Here is a 22,250-nt window from a genome sequence, read left to right on the forward strand (position 1 = left end):
ACAATTGACAATGTTGATCGTTGATTGTTGTCAAAAAAGTGAAATGAAAAGAAATTGCTGTGTATTTTATGGTATTTTGTAGCAATAATATTTATTTACTCCAATTTTCCCTTTCTAACTGCGGAAATAGGCTTAGCTCCAATGTCCTCATGATAGGTATGTATGTATGTTTGCATGTTATTTCCATTTGTTGTGTTAAATGGTCGTAAAAGTGAAATTATAACCTTGTTAATAGTATTTATTTACTTCAGGCAAAACACCAATATTATAAATGTCATGGTTCGCGGACCTCGCTGGCAAGGCAGAAAGCCTGCTCAATAATCTAGATGAGCAGACAGGCGCCGCTCTGCGTAACCAGAGTGGTGTAAAAGTTAAAAAACATGACTACTCCGAACCTGCGTGGCAGAAAAAACGGCCACGCACCGCGAAGAAGAATGTACCAATATCTGAAACGAGGTCCTACTTTACACCTTCAATTAAAAATACGAGAGGGGCGGGTAAGTCACCAACAAAGGAGAGTCAGCAAAATGTACGAAGCGTCCAAGAGAAGTCGAGGAGTAAATCACCATTTAGAAAACCAAACCAATTCAATCTTCACAATAGTCCAAAAACTTTAGTCAATGATGTTGAAGATGATATGGCTGATCATTTTGGCTTGCGCCAGAGAAGTAAGTCTCTTTAAATCTGTATTAGATTTTTTTACTAGGTATCATACATTGACTTATACATGTGAAAAATTTTGTTCGCTTGACCATATCTTGTCATTTATACTGATGGTATCATATTACTTTGTTAAAAATAAGTTGGTAACTACATAATACTTATCATTAATATCAACACACAGTTTGTAGACGAAGTTAAGATAATTTTGACTATCATTTTGTTTAGGGTACAGTCTACCTTCAGATCTAGAGCATATAAGCAATGAGAAAATTGCATATAACATGCAAAATTTAGAAGTGGAGAATGCAATGCTCAAAAATGAACTCAATGTTGTGAACACAGAAGTATCAGAATTGCTTGACAGGCTCAGGAAGACTGAAGATGGTATGTAAATATTTTAATTACAAATCTATTGCATGTTGATAAGTTGATAATAACAAGAAAAAGGGTAAGTAGTTTATAAAATGAGTGCTCAGACAGACTCACGGGTTCCGTACCATTATCTGTAAAAACGGCAAAAAAATCATGTTTGTTGTATGGGTTAAATATTTATTTTATTCTGTTTTTTGTTTTTGTTGTTATAGCAGCAACAGAAATACATCATGTCTGTTTCGAGTGATATTGATATTTTTGTATGGAGCAGCTGATTTATTGTTAATGATAGTATAATCCACGATTGAAATAACCTACAGGTAAAATTTTGGCCCAACTGACTTGTGTAATAAATTTAGCTTAATATGACTGTCACAGTTTAAACATTACCATAATGTAACTTTAGCTATCTGTACCTACACCATAGTGTTTCTAATCTATAAAAACCATCTGTTCTATTTCAGAGCTTAAAAGTGCACAGATAAAATTAGAATCCTCTGAAAAAGTCAATAACAGATTAGACAAAGAGAGGGAGTCTTTAAACGCATTGTTGGAAAGTATGAAATTACAAGTCAATGAAGTGAACAGTGTACAGCTGTCAAAGTACGAGAGACAGAGTCAGGAGCTGGAGTCTAGTGTTAGTTTATTAAAGGAAAAGAATAGGGAGTTGGAAGAACAGTAAGTATAGTATTCTACACTTACTGATTCACAACTTACTAGATTACAACATGGGGTTATTCAAGGGGCGGACCAACAAATTCCTAAAAGGCCGGCAACGCATCGGCGGTTCCTCTGGTGCTTCAAATGTTCATGGGCGGCGGTAATCGCTTAACATCAGGTGACCCTGCCTGCTCGTTTTCTCGCTATCTCTATTTAAAAAAAAACAGGTTAACAAGGCAGACTTTAGAGTTCTGATTTTGGCCTTTTTTCCTTTGTGTCTTAGGTTAAGATCTATAGAGCGTACATTGTCTTTGCTTAGACTTAAGATACTGCTAAAAAGAGACCATGTTGTATCGCTTGCATAAAATCTGCCTCGTTTTAACTGAAACACTAAGTCAGCAAAGTCAAAGTTTACTCTATAGCAGTTTCAAAGAGAAAGATAAGCCATCTATAATAATTATAGTAAAATACCTTTCACTATTTTTGATTGTAAATCAAAATAGGAAAATCTATATATCTAACTGACTGACTGATCTATCTAAGCACAGCTCAAACAACTGGACGGATCAGGCTGAAATTTGACACAGTTAGCTATTATGACGGAGACATCCGCTAAGAAAGGAATTTACAAATTCAACCCCTATGTGGGTAAAATGGGGTTAGTATGGCTATAACTTCATCCATGTGGGTATAAGGCTTATAAAATCCTGTGGTAACCTTTTTTCTGGAACAATAAGCCAGCCATAATTTATCTTACCCAGAATGCAAGCTATTCTTTGCAACAAACAAACAAACATACTTTCGCATTATAATATGATAAGTACTGTAATTTTATAATATGAACTTAACAGGATAAAACAATTAACTGAAGACTTATTCACAAAAGATACAGCACAAACTAAGCTTGAAAATGAATTAAGACATGCTCAAACTACTATAAGTGAACAGCAGAATACAATAGACAAGACAATAGCAGAGTGCCATAGACTAGAGAAAGACTGGGAATCTTACAAATTGAGGGTGAAGAGTATGCTATATTCTAAAGACAACGAGATTAAATCTCTGCGGGAAGGCGGTAATTTGACAGAGGATACTAAGATGTTGATGGACCAGTTAGAAACATTAAAGTAAGTTTTGATTCACTAGCTGATAGATAGAAAAACTAACAAACCAACAATCAAACAAACACACTTTCGCATTTATAATATGGGTACTGATAAAGATGAGGTCTAAGAGCGATGACGCACTGATCCGATCTCTGATCCAAATCCAAGCTATATTGGACTTCTTTCACACATCTACGTCATACGTCCAATTTGAATCCGAGGCACATCCGAGATATTCTCACGGATCACTGAGAGAACTCGGATGACGGAAGTTGGATGTAGTGCGTAAGCTGCCCTACAAATAGTTCTATGACTACTTCGGAACATAATTTTCACGGACTCGGATCGGATGAGTGCGTTATCGCTCCTATACTATCTGAATAACTTATTTGATAATGATTATGAAATAAGATGTGTATTATAATATAAAAATAACGTATGTTATATGGCTATTTATCTATACAACAGGCTCCCGGAAAATATGACTATTAAATTACACTAATTTTAAACAAAAAGTTGTAAAGATACTGAAACAAAAAAATTACTACTGTGTTTCAGAATACATAAATGATAAAAAATTTAAACAACATAATGGCTAAAATTAGTGTAAGTAAAGTATTAAAGTATGTAAATTTTAAAGTAATATTTAAAATTAATTTAAAACTAATGTAAGCTTATAGATTAGCCATTAGATGTTAAAATAATTATAATAATATAGTTGATTGTTAGCGCAACTTATGTCGACGTAATTTTATTATAGTTTTAAGGCTAAAATTTGTACGCCTCACATAGGCATGAAATAGAGTGACATAAAAATTGTACCAACACCTTACATATACCTATTTCAACAAATAAATAGATTTTGATTTTGATTTTGATTAGATAGCTATATCTGCTAAGTGCCAATTAACTTTTTCAGAGAAGAAAAAGAAGACCTATCACAGTCGATAATGCGTGTCCGCAACGAATGCGGGGATATGAAGCATCAAATGTCACAATTAGAATCAAGACATAATACATCAGAACGTATCGTTATCGCTCTACGGGATGCTTTAAAAGAGGAACGGATAGCGAGGAATCGGGCCGAGGCACAAAGGGCTGCTTTAGGGAAGGTAAATCGAAAAATAAAAATATATCAAAAGACAATATAATATTTGAACATTTCAAAAGTGAAAAGTCAATGTCAGAGTGAACTAAAGTGAAGGAACTCTCGGTTTGATTATGAATCGACAATGTGTCAAACATTTTGCTATGGTGACGTAAAATCATAGAAAAATAAGGCTACCTGCGTCAAAATAATAATTCTTCTTCTCAAGTCGACAGTTACCTCAAACATGGGCAGCTCAAAAAGCCGCAACCGTACCCGTCGTGGTGAAATAATAATATGTACTAACATTTGACGCCTGCTAGTGATGTCAAAGCCTCGACGTTTTGTTAGAAGTTTCTTAACTATCGCGAACTGTGTCAATCTTCCAAAAGTGAAACATCGCACGTTTTACACAGACACAAACATAGCATAAAACACACTAAATAAATAAATTCGAATTTAATTGTAGGAACTACAAACCCTTCAAATGGAAACCGGTCAAACGATAACCAGCTTAAGAGCAGCCTTACACGACAAAGACGAAGAGATCAATCATCTGAGAGAGACAGCATCCACTGTACCAACTTCCGATACAAGTGCTTTAAATGTAGCGGACTATGACGTCACTAAGCACATAGATAACGAGAAGATCCATTATTTAACGCAGACGCTGATCCAGAAGCAAGGGAAGATCGATACGCTCATGGCCGATAATAATATACTGAGGATACAGCTTGATAAGTTAGAGGTATGTATGTAGGTTAATTTTAAATACATATCAAAAATTGCGGAACGGCAGGATTCGAACCTAAGTCTTCTGGGTTCGCGGCCGACGCTTTGACCGCTAGGCCACGGTTCGCTTGCTGTGATTTGCTGTAGGTTCGAATCCTGCCGGTCCGCAACATAATTTTTTTTTGTAGGTTTTTGTGTTGATATAAGAAGGTGATGAACTATGATGTCACTAAGAATCAGGGTTTCATTATGCCCGGGAATCTTTTCAATATTTTACTTACATACTCTAAAAAATCTTAATCAAATCCATTCAAACAGCTATTCGCACGCATTTCGTTAATTTTGATTCAAAGTAAGATTTACAGGGGTTTTAGAACATTGAACCACATAAAAAGTTCCCGGGAATTCCCGGGAAATTGCAGACAGTCCTGACTTCGGGAACATCGTATTTTCCGGCAATTCCCGATTTCCAGGTCCCGGAAATGAAACCCTGCTAAGAATATTTCTATATCTAACCAAACCAATCTAATTAAATCAAAATGACTAGTCTGAATATATTGCTATCACTTTCAAAATGCTCCCCACAGAAAAAGATAGCACTAGATTTAGATGTCATTTATTTTACTATTTTCAGTCAAAACACCGCTCAGAAATGTCAGTACTCCGGAATAAACATTCGCACAGTGTAGTTCACTTTCAAGATGGCGATCGCACGCGCTCAAGAACTAACTATGCAAATTCGCCATTCTCAGCGCTATCTCTACGAATGGGCGTCATTATAAAGCGCTTTCCGATATTCAGACTACTCGTTCTTATTTATATGGTGAGCATATTCTTCTCTCTACTAACTGCAGAATCCATACTAATATTCGCACGGCATCGTTTAGTTGCAAGAAGGTGATCGCATGCTCTCAAGAATTAACTATGCAAATTCGCCATTCTCAGCGCTTTCTCTACGAATGGGCGTCATTATAAAGCGCTTTCCGATATTCAGACTACTCGTTCTTATTTATATGGTGACCATATTCTTCTTTGTACTAACTGTAGAATCCATACTAATATTGGTTTAGCGAGCTGTGATTGTCTAGTGGTTAGGACGTCCGCCTTATCATCGGTGGGTTCGATCCCGGGTACGCACCTCTAACTTTTCGGAGTTATGTGCGTTTTATTTAGATATCACTTGCTTTAACGGGGAACATAGTCTGCCACGCTGGCCATGTGCAGATTGGTAGACTTCACACACCTCAAAAAACAAAATTAATTAAAACCCACATAACTCTGAAAATTTAGAGGTGCGTGCCCGGGATCGAACCCCCGACCACTGATTAGAAGGCGGACGTCCTAACCACTAGGCTATCACAGCTTCATCTTTTATATACATAGATTGATATAATTGTTGCAGGTTGGTTTACATTTGTGGGTGGTGACTGTACTGTTCACAAGTACGCCAGAAGACGCAGTGCCGCGCTCCACGAGGTCCTGAACTATAGCCCAATACTGTACATTTATTTATATTCATTAATATACACAAATAAACGAAATTATTAATTTATAGATTATATAAATCACCATGTACCTCGTACGATACAACTATACTTTATTTTTAATAATAAATATTAAAAGAAAAATTGCAATTTAGTTTTATTCAGTTTAAAATAACACAATAAGACGATTCCGCGCGACAGTCATGGAATGGATGTGTGTGCGCATAGGTAGGACTGTACTTTCCTACAACACGTGAAATATAGGTTGACTGACGAACCAATAGTGCGGCGGTACAGACACCCCCGTTGTCGCGACTCACTTCATATCACCGAATATATCGATAAATCGCGCACGGGGCAACAGAGCTAAGAGATTTGACAGCCGTACTCAGAGTCGCTTAATCGTTACTTAAGTTTAGTTAAAACGAAACAGAGCTATATCTCACATAAATCTGTCTCGTTATAACTCAATCTTTAAGTAACGATTAGTTAATTTTACCTGGGGTCATAGAGATAGTGGTAATATTTATTCTGAGTACCAATTACTAGTCAATTCAGCGACTTTTTATTAAACGTCAAAACGCTTGCTTAGTAAGAAAGCTTGTATGAAATATATAGATGTGACGTCATAAACATTTGACGTGCCTATAAGTCCCGCAAATTGCTAATGCGCGTGGCCGCCATTTTAGTGACGTCAGCACTAGACTGAAGTTTCGAGCTGACGTTTTATTTCGGCTGACGTCATTTCGACGTTAATGAGATATTGATGGTTCCAGCACAATAGCAATTTGCGGGACTAATAACAACTTTTTTAGTTAAATCGTTAATTTAAAATGGTTAGCAAACTTTAAACTAACAGCGGAAGTTGATTAGGAAGTTTAGTAAGTAGTACCTCCCTAATATTTGATTTTGAACATCTTTACTGATATCAACGAATTTTGCATAGCTATTTGCAATTTAAATATGTTACCTACTGACTTATAATTGAGGTGATGGTCAAGATTTTTCTGCAAAAATAAACACTTTGCCATTCTTAGTAACATGAATAAATAATCGTATAAGGATGTCTTGGAACAAGATTATTGAGCGTTATTAAATATTTACTATCTTATATTTCTGACAAGGGAGCCATGTTTTACGAGTACATAATTACGTCATGTGTGTACAATATACATAGGTATGGGTAAGTAGGTATAGTACGCGACAGGTCGAGATGGTAATCGGGGAGGGAACGCCCTGCTCACCCGCACATCCACTGCGCTAGCCCGGTGCTGGCGAGCGCGGGTGATGTACGGGTGTGCGGGACGTCCCCCCGCCTCATCTTCTTCTTCATTCTGGGCTGGTTTCCGCACTTAAACGTTTCCGTCTGTTGTGCGTGCATCGCCCCTCCCCGCCGAAGTCTTCACTCCAGCCATCCAAGCTCGCTCCAGAAGCCGAGTAGACCGCCCAGGTTGCCGAGGGCTTCATGGAGTGAGGTCGGGGAACCTAAATGGCGTTCGCATTGATCTGCTACGCCCGTGCACTCCAGGAGCACGTGCGTCGGTGTTTCATCAACCTCCATGCAGGCCCTGCACAGAGGACTGTCGGTGACACCTATAACGAAAAGGTGTTTGTTTAGTGGGCTATGCCCTGTTATGAGTCCCGCCGCCTCATATTATCCCGATAGCTATCTCGACCTGTCGCGGACTTATATCTACCTACTCTGATGGATTTGGAAAGTCCTCTAACTTTCAAGGAAAATGAATATTTTTTGGATTCGGAATGTTTTAACAACTAGCACTGATTACGGGGAAACCCTGGCTAAGATAACAGTCAATGAGGAATTGGTTATTCCCTTGTAAACCTAGATAAGCACTATGAAATTGATCTTATTTTGGAAAATCTAACAAATGGGTAGGTAATAACGGGTTGCGTAAACACGTACTTAGTTTTTAAAATCCTGTTAGAATTTCTCAAAATATTTCTTATTGGGGGTCAACATTATAGAGATAGATATAACCTATCTATAATACATGCCCAAGATTCTAGACCCAGCAGTTAGAGTTGTAGGTAGGTACCTACTTTACTTTGATATTAGATATTGTTAGTGAGTCAGGTTTCTAGGTAACTATTAGGTGGTCTTGAGTGGTGACTAGTCACTAGCCTAAGTCCTAAGTGCGGCAGCCTATCGAGCCATAGCCCATAGCTTCGTATGCAAGGACTACGGAGACGCTAGACCTAGACATAGGTCGCATAGGCGCATTCCTCGATCGGGGTAGCACGGCGGGTGGTACGTCGCTGCCGGACAAAGCCAAGACTTGTGAGCCTTCTTCGCTTAGTAGAGAGTGAAGACCTTGCTATATGTAGGTAGGCTTTCGATGTAAAGCTTCCGAGTAGATTCAATGAACGCTATAAATGATGCTGGAGACATGCGTCCACGCCGCGTCTCAGCCACTTGTATAATATAACCCACACCACGCCAATGATTTTCTGAAAAAAACCTTTCAAAGGCGCATTTTACGCAACCATTGAGGTCCAAGCGTCTGAACGTACCTAATCAACTGAAAAGAACTTACCTACGTGGCTTTTATGACGTATAGGTACCTACTTTAACTAAAAGTATTTTGGGAAAATCCCGCTGGTTAGGGAAATATGAGAAACCTTCAGTAAAGGAAAACAGCAGAAAACATCTTCAGGACCTCTGCATACATATTATTATGATGGAAGATATAATTTGCCTAAATAGGTAACAGCATACTTAAAGCTGATCATCACGAGCAACCCATCGCTGGCTCTCTACAGAGCACGGGTCTCCTCTCAGAGTGAGAAGGGTTGTGGCCATAGTCTATCACACTGGCCAAGTGCGGATTGGCAGACTTCACACATCTTTGAGGAATTATAGAGAACTCGCAGGCATGTGCAGGTTTCCTCACGATGTTTTCCTTCACCGTTAAAGCAAGTAATATTTACATAGCTCTGAAAGTTAGAGGTGCGTGCCAGGAATCGAACTCCCGACCTCCGATTAGAAGGCGGAAAGCTGATACTCTAGGTTAATATTATAAGATAGTTTTTCCGTAAAACAAATACCTACTTATTTGCAGAACCTATTTTGATGTTTAATTTTATAAACCTAAAATGTAACTACCTGCCTGTATGTGCAATGGACCTTTGTCCAACTAGTAGGGCCTACCTACTTATAGGTAGGTCAGGTTTGGAAATTGGAATAACTACATCCTACTCTAGATCCTAGGAACGAATGAGTCAGAGTCCTAGGAACTAAACGTAGATAGGTTCTAATAAGTCCTATCTAAGTTTACCTGTGCCTATACTTTAGAATTTTAGATCGACCTCGCGGCACATGAGATTGTGAGATTGGTTCTGTTACTACGTTGTATCAACGCCTAACTAGACCTTATAATACCCCGCATATAAAGTTGATTTATAATAAAGCGCGATATCATTCTTAAATGAACCGGTTGTATAATTTGTAAAAACCTTCCTCCTGTGGTCATCAGTTCAGTCGTCATATCAACTGCGGCCAGTCTACACGCATTTATATAGGGAAATATATAATAACTGCCATGCCATGTAAAAAGTACAAAACACACTTATAGACAAACATTGAACGTGCTAGTGGGTTATTACACTTTTTTTTCAATTTGAGTCGTCCATTGGATCCGACTGGACAGCCTTGAGGATTTAAGTTTTTTTTTATTTAATAGTTTTCCTTGTTCACTCAAACAAGTGCGAAGATGAGGTGGATTCTGTTGATATTTTTAGGTGAGTTTTTTTTAATGTTTGATTGGATTTTAGCCTTTATTATTTAGTAGGATAGCATTCAGAGTTGTATTTAGATACCTGCATATTTTTTTGGACCTTAATTAAATTTGTTTTAAACTGAATGTCGCGGCCGGCTCAGAATTTATTTAAAAGTGGACTAGCTCTTATCCGTGACTTTATCCGCTCAAAATAGTTTTTAGCTTCCCTAGGATTGAGATATTTTTCCAAGATAAAAGTTGTAAAAGACCTTCCCTAGGATGCAAACTCTCCTGTGTGTCGGTTAAGCAGTGAGATTACAAACAGATAGACATGCTTTCGGGTTACATATTTTATAAGGTCGCTTCCCATACGCGATATAATAGGTATAGTCCGCGTCAGGTTGAGATGGCAATCGGGATATGAGGCGGGGGGGACGCCCAACACCCGCAAGTCACCGGCGCTCGTACGCGCCGGGTTAGCGTGGGGCCTGTGCGGGTGTGCGGGGCGTTCCCTTCCCGATTTCCATCTCGACCTGTCGCATACTATAGGTACCTACTAGGTATGAAGTACCGAGGTACTAAAGTAAGTAGGTTTCGCCGGGAGACATTTTAGAAAGTCTAACACCAGAATTGATTTACGAGTGAGTGGACCTGGACTTTCCACTGCTAATAATAAATCTTAGCATCTTATTACAACCATGGAATACAAAATACCCACTTTGCAAACAAATGCTCTGGTACCAAGCAAGTTAAGTACCTACCTACTAAGTAAGTAACGTCATAGGATGAATACGGAACAACCCGTATAAATGTCTGGTAGGCTAAAATTACGTCGAAAGAGGGTGTTTCCCTATTCGCATACTTATAATAAAAAATACATTATACCTAAGCTGTTATCAGTGATACGAATTTGCATAAAATTGGAATAAAAGTTCATATTGATTTTAGAACTTGGGTAGATACCTACCCATCAATATCATATGTAATTATCTTATAGTAGGTCGCAGAGAGGTTAATATAATGATTAATGATAATAACTAGCATATTATTTATAATAACATTATGCGTAAACATAATTATGGGTTAACACAGATGACTTGGGACTTTCAAAATATAAATAACTTTTACCCGCATTTTAAAAACCCCGCGAGAAATACATAATTTAAAAAATCCATTGACTTATATCGAGTTTGTTTGTCTAAGAAGTCTATGATGATAAAATCTAGCTACCTAAAGTTTTCTGGTGAACCTTGCATAAACCGTTAGATTTACCTAGGTACCCATATGAAAACAACGTGCTGTGGAATATATTCTTCTCAAATACTATATCTTCCAAGATTAACTCATCGTCACTCAACTCAACACCTGCCCCTGAACACGGGTCTCCTCTCAGAATGAGAAGCATTTAGGCTCTAATCCACTACGCTAGTCAAGACAGACGTGGATTGACAGGCTTTATATAGGTAAGTTTACCTTTGAGAACATTATGGAGAATTCTGATGCTGCATTTCTTACGGTGTTTTCTTTCAAATTTAAAGCAGGTGATAGGTACCTATTGTAATAAAATTTATTTTTTATTTTTATTGACACTTTATTGCACACAACACAAAGTAAACATTGAAAAAACACAATACAGGATCTTATTCTAATAGAACTGATGTAGCATGCAAAGGCGGCCTTATCGCTAAAGCGATCTCTTCCAGATTTAATGCACATACACCAATTCAGGAAAGTTACAGGGGCATAGACCGAGATCGAACCCGATTAGGAGGACGAAGTCTTAACCACTAAACTTTTCTCACGTACCTACATACCTACTGTCATTGCTAAGATAACTCAATACAGCGAAAATCAAATTGTGAATAGGTGATATCTGTGTGAAGCCGGGGCGGGTCGCTAGTGTTATTTAAAATTAATTTGTCCGATTCTACTTCCGTGATTCGAGCTGGTACCTACCTATTTCTATCGCGCTAGGTAAATTAAAAAAATTCCACTCATCAATAAAATCAATATTTTAACCTAATTTGACTGTTTTGTCTCTTTTTAGTTTCCTCAATCTATAATTATCATAAAATTAACTATTTGACTGTTATCTATAGAAGCTATTAAGTGCTATTAAGTTAGGCAGGTAGGTACACATTCTGTGCAGGCATCAGAAAAATTAACACTATCATCATGAACTTCTAACCGGTTTTAAATATCATCAGCACACAAATCTCGATCTCACGATTGGCTCTGGTTTTCCCCTTAATTTTAAATAAAATTCTAAGATACATAGTTATTTACTTAAGTAGTATTTTTTATTTATTATATAGGTAGGTTCTTTTATTCTATACGTTCATGATGTATGTAAGTATAGCTGTATATTAGTTAAAAAACCCATGCAGTAATCCATTTTAAACCGCTTTGGCATACCAAATTGTAAAGCTAATAATATAAATAAGCGGGCGAAGCGGGCGATGCGGGCCGGGCGGGTCAAATAGCCGCTTCGTTGCATCATACGGCAATGTACCTACCTACCTTAGCGTGTACAAAACAAACGGCAATTTTGGCGTAAAATTTTGAATCATAAAAGGCGGCTTGACCACCGGTCATGGCCCGTGCCAGTGGCGTGCAGTTCATAGAGGCATAAAAGTACTGCTTACCCTAGTTGAAATGACCAGTGCCCATTTTTCTTTATGACCTGCCATTCAGTAGGTCTATATAAGGTGTATCTAAGGCCTATCTTACTAATGCTTACCCTGTTTTCAAACTCTGTGCACGCCACTGGCCCGTGCGTTACGATACGATCCATAAGGTGCAACGTACACCAGCTGAGCCAAATCACGGCGTCTTTCTTGATTACAACTCAAAATAGGTATGCTTTATTTATTCTTTGGAATAATGGACAGGGCGTGCAGTAAGTAGCACAAATCGCAACGGCAGAAGTCGGTGGAAGACAGGAGAGCGGACATTGTGTCCTATAGTTATTTTCCATAGGGAACAGTAGCGACGATATATGTGACAGAAGTAACGTAGGTAACTCCTACGCGCGCTGCTCAGTGTGCATGCCGATCCTCGTATTACAATTCCTGATTTCTGCTATTCATTCTATTCCTTTGAGAATTTTGAAACTAAATGACTCGCCAAAGAACTAGAGTAACCGACATAGCTCTCAAGTCTCAAGGCTAACATTGTGTCTGACGATCGTTGGACGTTGGAGTCATAAGTTTCTCGAGTAGAGAGTAGAAGACCACGGCTTGCTAAACGGAGCGTAAGACGCCCTCCAGCAAGGTGGAGAGGCGATATGGCCGTTAGGATGGCTGGCATCGATTGGATGCTAAAAGTGGAAGATAGGCAAGTTGGCGCAACATCGAAGACGACTAAGTATGTCTAACAGTGGGTGCATATTGGCTGAAGATGAATTTCTGCCATCGCGCGTTGTACACGATATGGTTTAGTTAAAATCTATCAAGTGCATTCTATGCATGATGCAAATTGCAACGCTGCTTGGTTGATAGTTTATCGTATCCTGCATGATATAATTTTTGCGCCCATGAACTGCATATCTTGTCCGTCCTTCACCTATTTATATTTACTATCAAACCACTATCCAACCATAAAGTGGTATAAGTATTTTAAATTCTTAGTTTTAATACATTGTTTTGTTTGCGAGCTGACCAACTCTTAATTTCTAAAAATTTAAATTTTCGTAATGCTAATTTCTAAGTTAGGAATAATTCCAGTCGGCAAATTAGGTACTCTTTTGTTTAATTTGGAGTTTGACTCTATCTACATTCTAGGTATTTGGATTCAGGCGGCGCAAGACCGTATAGCGTGTGGAAGTCCCTACAAGAGACCTATGTCCAGCAGTGGACGTCTATCGGTTGATGATGATGATGATAATATTCAAATTACGAGAACATTGATCATTGCATTGGTCTTATCAGATCGATACTACACTTGGCATACCTGATGTTGCACTCCAGAATGCCGCGTGACTACAAATGCCTTAACCCTTGATTGCGATCTCACCTGTGGTAACGGTTGACGCAGCCCATGATGGAAGCAGGTGCAGGCTAAGCTGGAAGGGGTATAGCAGTTTTATGAAACTAATATTCCTAACATTTTCTACGCGGTGTCGTCCATAAACCGCTTGGCGGTACATTTTTGCCGGTATCAAATTGGCTAAACATTCGTGAGATGTCGGTGTTCTGTGGCAAAGATAAACTATTACAAAGTACTTTAGAATCGTCAAGTGTATTCCCTTCCTTTCTACTGAGGGAAACCAGCGAGAAACTCGGCGGTTACTCTTTCAAAAATGTACTTACTTAAAATGAACTTTCTTGTTTTAGTGCCAGCAACGATATGCAGTCCAAACGCCGCTATCTCACCAGAGTTATTAGAAACGGTGTTCGGTATTCCCAATAATGGGAGCGTCCCACTAGCGGCACCTGTTCAGGCCAAGCCAATATCGCCAGAGGCCATTGCTGCCGCTTTGCCAGCTGAGGCCATTGCTGTGTCAGATTACTCCGATGTCGTAGAGCCCTCCTACACCCCGTCTGTTGCTGACTACGATAAATTTGATTGGACGCTCACAAAGGTAAATAAAAATAAATATAGGTAAGCTATCTTTAAAATTGAATTATACTTATGCAAATAGCCGTTAGTATAAAACTTTAAAATTAGTTGCTTATTCATGAATTGTAAAATTTCTTGAACCCGAAGGTAATTCGGTAGGTATTCATATAAATTCAAGAAAATGGATTTCTTATACAAGATCTGCGAAACAAATCTGGGAATGCCCCCAGAAGACTGTTTAGGTTTCCTGATAAGTTCACTTTCCAAACTTTGACTATGTATAAGTCCCGCAAATTGCTATTGCGCTTGAACCATGTCTTATTAACATCGAAATGACTTCATTTGACGTATATTTAAGTAAAAATATACCATCAGCTCGAAACTTCAGTCTAGTGCTGACGTCACTAAAATGGTGGCCACGCGCATTAGCAATTTGCGTGACTAATACTTCTTGATCTTAGTCTAAGTAGGTAGGTATATTCTTGATACTACAATAATAATTTATTAATACTACACCTGATGATAACAGTAAACTCTGTGTTTCACAACTTACTCTTATTTTACAGCGTGTAGCGTTCAGTTCGAAGGAGAACTTCCTGTTGTCTCCGCTAGGGCTCAAGCTGGCCCTTGCGATCCTCACAGAAGCGGCCACTGGAACCACGCAAACCGAGCTCTCATCTGTTCTTGGCTTCGACACTGACAGTAAAGTGGTCAGGAGAAAGTTCGAGATCATCTTGGATTCTTTACGGGTATGTCTTACAAATAATTCAAATTGGTGATACTTAGGAGAGTGACAGAGGGACTAAAAATCATATTCTTTCCTGTTCAAATCCGTTTTATCGATTTTGACGAAAATTAATCAAAATTCAAAATTCAAATGATTTATTCAAAATAGGTAATAAATTACTCTTTTTGATTGTCAGTTGTTGGATTTGTAAGATATACTTAGTGTTGATAATTATTACGCAAACTTAAAACTAAAGCTACGACGGTTCCAAACGCGCCCAGGTCTGAGAAGAGCCTTGGGGAGCCCTAATACAGATAGCTAGAATCCCGAGGAAGGATATAATGGAGGCTACTTTTGGTCAGGATTTTTAAAACCTAAATGTGGCCGTGGACGAGGTTGTGGGCATTACTTACTTGGTATACAGCTAGCTTGTATCTTGGAAACGGCCAAAGGGTACTTTTATCCCGGAAAATCAAAGAGTTCCCACGGGATTTTTTAACACCTAAATCGATGCAGGCGAATTCGCGGGTATCATGTACCTAATCCTCAAATAAAGAGATTTTTTTGGAAATTCTATGTCTTGGAGTCTCAACTCTCAATTGATGGTTTCCACTGTTGAAAACACTATAATTTATGCATATAATTCTCATAATAAAATGTTTGTTATTTCCAGACAAAGTCCTCACACTATGTACTGAACCTAGCCAGCAGAATATACGTCGGAGCGAACGTGGTACCGCTGCAGCATTTTGCATCCCTTTCCGAGAAATACTACAAGACTGAAATTAAGAACTTGGATTTCACCTATCCTGTGGGCGCTGCGTATTACATCAATGAATGGGTCAATAGCACGACTGGTGGAAAAATTTCCGATTTAGTTAACTCAGGTGTGTTATGAGTGATGATTAATCTACCTGCTACTTAGTAATTATTTATTTTTAGTTACTTTTAGGTATGGCCACAATACATACAAAGCGCGATGTGGCAGTAGGGTAGACAATGGGCTATTCGAATTTAAAACAGTCCCGTAACTGAATGACGCACAAAGATTTGTTTGGAAGAAATGTTCTCTGATCACCCTAGGGATGCACTTAGGAAGAATTTTGAGAAATTACAACAGGATCTTCAAAAACGTAAATCCACGCAGATCCAGGGAGATGTATTCAGTAGACCAATAAGATTATTAAAAGATGATGTGATACTTTTTCAGTTAGGGAGCCCGTCCATAGCTCTATATAATGGTGCCTAGACGAAATTACAATTTCTTTTAGGTATAGCAAAACAAACTTACTGTCCCTTGGATTCCCACTCATCAAAAGGGCTCTTTCTATAGATCGAAGTGTTTTCTAAAATAATTAAATTTTAATTCCAGATGACGTGTCAGGGGTGTCCGCTTTAGTATTAAACACGATATTCTTCAAAGGCACCTGGCAACGCCAGTTCAACCCTAACGTTACTAAGCCTGATGTGTTCTATACCTCAGCCACTGAAAAGAAAGAAGCTCCCTTCATGCGTTTAAGAGACAAGTTCTTCTATGCTGAATCTAACAAGTTTAATGCCAAAATCTTGAGGATGCCATATTTGGTAAGTGCCTATATCTAATTGTACATCTATCTATTTCTAAGTGCAAATATCTAATTATAAAATGGCACCAATGGCGCAATATTTTTGATTGATAAGCCGAATAAACGTGTCAGTTATTTGTAGTTTATGCCGATTTTCGTGGCGCAGTTGTAAACGCCGTGGACATATAAAAAAGAAGTCCTGGGCCCGATTCCCGCTTGGATCAATTTTGGGAAGTTTATCGGTTGAGGTCTGGTTTTGATGGGAAACTTCGGCAGTTGTTAGTTACCATCCTACTCATCCTAGGCAAAGTCCGATTCTCGAGAAACGATTTGGGGGGATAGGATAGCCCGCTTTCATCCTAGACTGCATCATTAAGTGAGGTAGCAGTCATGAACAAATCTATCTAGAAATTAAAATTTTCTAAATCGACTTCAGCATTGCACCAAGTAGATCGTAAGACCAGCGTGATTCTTCAGGTTAATTTATTTACGTAATACTTTTTTCAGGGCAACAAATTCGCCATGTACGTCATAATACCGAACTCGCTGACCGGTCTGCCAGATATCTTCAACGAGCTGACAGAACTGCGCAGCGAACTTTACTACCTTCAGGAATACCTCGTAGATGTCACACTGCCGAAGTTCCAGTTTGAGTACACTTCGATATTGGACGGAATCCTTCGAGATGTAAGTCTCACGTTTAAAACCTACTCGTTAAATTTCTTGCTGATTTTCAATTACAGAACCAAAGTACCTACTTCAATCAGCAATGCTATGGCAGTTTGAGAATTAAATTAATTTGAGAAGTGAATTGCAAAATTGGCGTCAATCGATCTAAGTCTTGTGCTGAATGCACATCGATGGAAAATGCGTTTGCCACGCGTGGCTAGCCTGTAATGTGTAATCGGCACAATAAGTCTTTTACCCATTAGACGATACTAATGGGTAAAAGACTTATTAGGTGTTGCCGAGATAGCCTCTTGGTTGACGTCCACCTAATCGGGAGGTCAGAGGTTCGACCCCGGACACGCACCTAATTTTATTTAAGTAGGGTACAGCTACGAAACATCATGGGATGATTTTAGATTTACGCCAAAATAATTGTCTCGCACTAATATAATATATTATCGTTGCCTTAAAATTGAAATGGCCGTGATTGTTTTAATTGATCATGATTTTCACCGATAAAAGTATGAATAACGATCCTTACCTAATTAGGTACATTACACCCCTTTCTTACGAAATATTTTCCATCTGGTTGTCCAATATCCTAATGTCAATTGTGTAAGCCTTTAGATTTAAAATTGGATCATTTTTAATGCAAAAATGCGGATATCCTAGGCTGTGAGTTACCTACCTAGTAACACAACCGTTTTATAAGTTACATTTATATTGACTTGTTAAGCAGTTTCGCTACGGTATATAGCGATACAGATTTATTTATTTTTCCTTCTGATTCAATGAAGGAACAATTCTCGTAATCTTTTCCTCCTCACGACACAATAATAATATGCACTGACGACATAAGCAGTGTAAATGACAATTTGGGTATTTCCTCAATTTGTTTACGACTGATTGCATTCACACCAAAGATTTCTATGTCCGTAGGGACCACTGTGTTTGGTTTTAATTCTTTATACTTAATTCGCGGAATAATAATATTATATTGACTTTTTTCTTTTATATTGTTATAAGTATAAGTTAAGTAGGTACTTACTTAAAAGTACCTATTCTCCGTTATATGATTAACTGGCTGAAAATCTGGCTAATTTAGGTCTTTAAAAATCCCGTGGAAACTCTGATTTTCCGCGTAGCTTTTGTCACTCAGGTCTTTAACTACCTATACCCATGCAAAAAAATCACGTCGTCGATCTGTTGCCTGCCGTTGCTCCGTTGAGACGTGATTGAAGGACATACCTACCAACAAACCAATAAACCAACAAACAAGCACACTTTCAATTACATTATAAATAATGTGGGTGATATTGATAGAAGGATTCACGACCGTGGGCAATGGGGTCAAGTGCGAGTCAGACTCGCGCACCGAGGGTTCCGTATTTACTACAGAAGAAGAAAAACGCTAAGAATCACTTTTGTTAACGAACCGCAAAACTAACTTTTTTGTAGATGTTTATTGTTAACTAGCTGGTGCCCGTGATTTCGTCCGCGTGGATTTAAGTTTAAAAAAAATCCCGTGGGAACTTTTTGATTTAAATTGATACGACTTAAATTGATATAACTTTACTTTCAGTTGGGTATTCGGCAAGCGTTTGAGGACACGGCGTCCTTCCCCGGCATCTCTCGCGGCCAGGGACTGGATAACCGGGTGAAGATCTCCAGGGTTCTGCAGCGATCCGGCATTGAAGTCAACGAACTAGGCAGTGTCGCCTATTCTGCCACAGGTACCTACCTACACAAGCCAATGCATAATCTTTTATTAGTATAATATAACGGCCATCGATGATGACGGTGAATACTAAGCTAAGGTCCAGTTGCATGACAGGCGGTTAAATTAACGTTAAACTTCAACCTCTAAAAAAAGCAAAGTGGTTTCTATAAGTCCGTATTTATATCGTATATTGATTTGTATCGCCCATATCACCATTTCGCTTTTGTTGATGGTCATAATTTAACGGTATCCATAACTTAAGCGCCAGTCATGAAATTGCACATAAGTATGGCAGTAAAATGTAAAAAATTAGCCAGTAAAGTTTCTGTTTTTGGTCGTAAGTTTAAGTTAGGTTCTTACCACCTATCACGTTCCCTGAACCCTAAAGTTTATAAGGTCGTGAAAATAAATTACCTAACTTGAAACTATTTAACTGCATGCATAATTACTTAGATACCTTATACACACTACTTCTACCCTAATTGATCAAGTTTCGAGTTGATTAATTTGTAACCGTAGCTTAAGTTAGAACAAATCTATCGGAATTCCGCAAGCAGCATAAATCGATGACGTTTTGTCCGCTCAGGTAACATTTCAAAATGTCACATTAGAGTGGTTTTTCCTGTTGTTTTTTTCTGCGGAATTCAACTATGTAATACTTACAATTTTTTGGTCCTGGGGTAAAATATTCGCAGTGTCTATTCATCGTTGCACTTCGAAGAATAGTAATTGGACCTTATCGTCGTCATCGGTGCGTCGTCGTCTAGTCCACTACGAGTATGTTCTTATCTTTCATTGATGTTGATGAATGATGACTTACTGACATGGTTGATAGTGTGATTAACTGACTGATTGATTGAGTCATTCGTTAGTGGGGGCTCAATGATATTCGTTTTTGAAATAGCCTACTCCAGAAGACCCGCTTCTGGCTTTGCGCTTTACAATAATATTCTGGGGGTACTTAAACAAAGACTGCGTGGAGTCGGAGTAGACGAATTTAATTCTGGGCTACCCGTCCCGTCTGGGCGTCCCGACGATTATATTAAAATACTAAAATATTCTTCGGGGGCATCGATTAATAGACACTTTCTAAAAAACTTCTAAACCTTATTTTTTTTCTGTACAGAGATCGCCCTCGAGAACAAATTTGGCGAAGATTCAATGCCGAACGCTGAAGTAATAGCGAACAGACCGTTCCTCTTTTTCATACAAGACGAGGCCACTCGACAGCTGCTGTTCACTGGACGAGTGTCCGACCCCGCCATCATTGACGGAGCTTTCAAAATGCCATAGTATTCTTATAAACCTTAGATATAAAAAATAAAACATACCTAATTGCAATCATTGCGCAGACGAGGGACAGCTCTAAGTTGTCTGGTACCCACCTAAGCAGAGTGAAGCGGAAATGTTAGACTAAACAAATTATTGATTATGCCCGCGACTTCATCCGCGTGGACTACACAAATATCAAAATCAAAATTTACCCGCTTAGGGGTTGAATTATCACAAATCCTTTTGAAAAAACGGATGTCTACGTCACAATAGAGTCTGCATGCCAAATTTCAGCCCGATCCGTCCAGTAGCCTGAGCTGTGCGTTGATGGATCAGTAAGTTATTTCATATTATTGTTAGATGAGATGTAGATCAGATGCTAATTTTTTTCAGACATCTACAATAATAATCTGAGTGGTCTCCGCCCATCTCTGCTTTGATGTATATCAGACCTTACTAAAAAAGGTATGCCGATGATCGTTCATCCTCCCCTGTCTGCACATGCTCTAAAGTGGATATAGCATCAGTTAAACAAAGCATAGGTAGTCTACTAATAAAACAATTATTTGAACTTCCTGATTCCAGGCTAGGTACTTACTTGATTTTTCAAAATTCAATGTGATCAAAGTACTGCACCCTCGGTAAAATAATTATTTCGCAAATGTTTACTATTATTTGTTATTGTTGCATATAATAACACCACTGCCCTCTATCTTATTAAATAGTGTACTTATTGATATTGAAGGATCAATGGAATAATTAATAGCACCGTAATGCCATTTAGCGTATTATTCTATTTGGAATGTTATAACAACAAAACAAGATTTACTCATTACTGTAAATATACGATAAAATAAAGACTTTTTATCAAACTTATACGAGCATTTTTTCTTGCAATTTTTATTAATCAAAGCGCTAAAGTCTACACAGATGATCTGCATTTGGACTGCAGTGGAAATGTAACCCTAATGTTCGATATAATTAACCTAAATTCACGCGACACAAACAAGATGTCGTTGTAGTTTTCAACTCAGTTTTCAACAAAACTTGTAAAAAAAACTTCTCAATTAAACATTATTATCGAATTTCATCCTTGTATTGCCATATTGCCTTTGTTTCAGACATATTTTATCTCTCTTGTAAATGCAAACCTTAGATTAAGGATTGGTCTCCGCAATGCATTAGGTATTTCAGACTTGCTTCAGACATATTTTTTATCTCTCTTGTGTTGGCAAATAGAAGAACGCTACAGTCGGAGCGTAGCTACTTAGTTCACTCTGGCGTAGCGGGGGCCAATCCTTAATCTAAGAGAAGAACCAACAATTTTTTACTAGTAAGTAGGTATATACTAATAAATAATAACAAGTAAGTATATAATAAGTAAGTATATACTACTTAGTAAGTATAGTAAGTGTAAGTATGGGCCTCATAAGAAAGCTCAGAGTCACTCAGCGGGCGATGGAGAGAGCTATGCTTGGAGTTTCTCTAAGAGATCAAATCAGAAATGAGGAGATCCGTAGGAGAACTAGAGTAACCGACATAGCTCAACGGGTTGCGAAGCTGAAGTGGCAATGGGCTGGGCACATAGCTCCTAAAACCGATAGACGTTGGGGTCCCAAGGTGCTAAGATGGCGACCTTGCACCGGAAGACGCAGCGTTAGAAGACCTCACACTAGGTGGACGGATGACATCAGACGAGTCGCAGGGAGCCGCTGGATTCAGACGGCGCAAGACCGTGGCGTGTGGAAGTCCCTACAAGAGACCTACATTCAGCAGTGGGCGTCTATCGGTTGATGATGATGATGATGATGATGATGATGATGATGAAGTAAGTATATTTCACAAGTTTACGATCAGTTTTTCCTATTACGATCAAATTTTTGGTGTAAATGTCTG

General features: G+C 38.4%; 2 protein-coding genes across 3 annotated transcripts; both read left to right on the forward strand.

Annotated features, from left to right (window-relative positions):
* The first annotated feature begins 17 nt into the window (after nucleotides 1–17).
* Golgin84 (golgin A5) lies at nucleotides 18–6,248 on the forward strand. Of its 2 annotated transcripts, none has more exons than XM_034980060.2 (9): nucleotides 18–156; nucleotides 252–668; nucleotides 889–1,047; nucleotides 1,500–1,713; nucleotides 2,547–2,822; nucleotides 3,721–3,913; nucleotides 4,358–4,636; nucleotides 5,255–5,443; nucleotides 6,023–6,248. In XM_034980060.2, the coding sequence occupies exons 2-9, from the start codon at nucleotides 272–274 to the stop codon at nucleotides 6,101–6,103; spliced, it is 1,788 nt and encodes a 595-aa protein (XP_034835951.1). In that variant the 5' UTR covers nucleotides 18–156; nucleotides 252–271; the 3' UTR covers nucleotides 6,104–6,248. The 2 variants fall into 2 exon arrangements, with proteins under 2 accessions (XP_034835951.1, XP_069361963.1); XM_069505862.1 differs by having other exon boundaries at nucleotides 27–156; nucleotides 236–668.
* A 3,338-nt stretch (nucleotides 6,249–9,586) lies between these two features.
* On the forward strand, nucleotides 9,587–21,230 carry LOC117992383 (serine protease inhibitor 2-like). The gene is made up of 8 exons (XM_034980064.2): nucleotides 9,587–9,863; nucleotides 14,176–14,423; nucleotides 14,968–15,150; nucleotides 15,802–16,015; nucleotides 16,501–16,712; nucleotides 17,201–17,380; nucleotides 18,945–19,095; nucleotides 20,209–21,230. The coding sequence occupies exons 1-8, from the start codon at nucleotides 9,836–9,838 to the stop codon at nucleotides 20,373–20,375; spliced, it is 1,383 nt and encodes a 460-aa protein (XP_034835955.1). The 5' UTR covers nucleotides 9,587–9,835; the 3' UTR covers nucleotides 20,376–21,230.
* The last annotated feature ends 1,020 nt before the right edge of the window (nucleotides 21,231–22,250 follow it).

This window comes from Maniola hyperantus, chromosome 21 (genome assembly GCF_902806685.2).
Source record: "Maniola hyperantus chromosome 21, iAphHyp1.2, whole genome shotgun sequence".
Taxonomy (NCBI): Eukaryota; Metazoa; Arthropoda; class Insecta; order Lepidoptera; family Nymphalidae; genus Maniola; species Maniola hyperantus.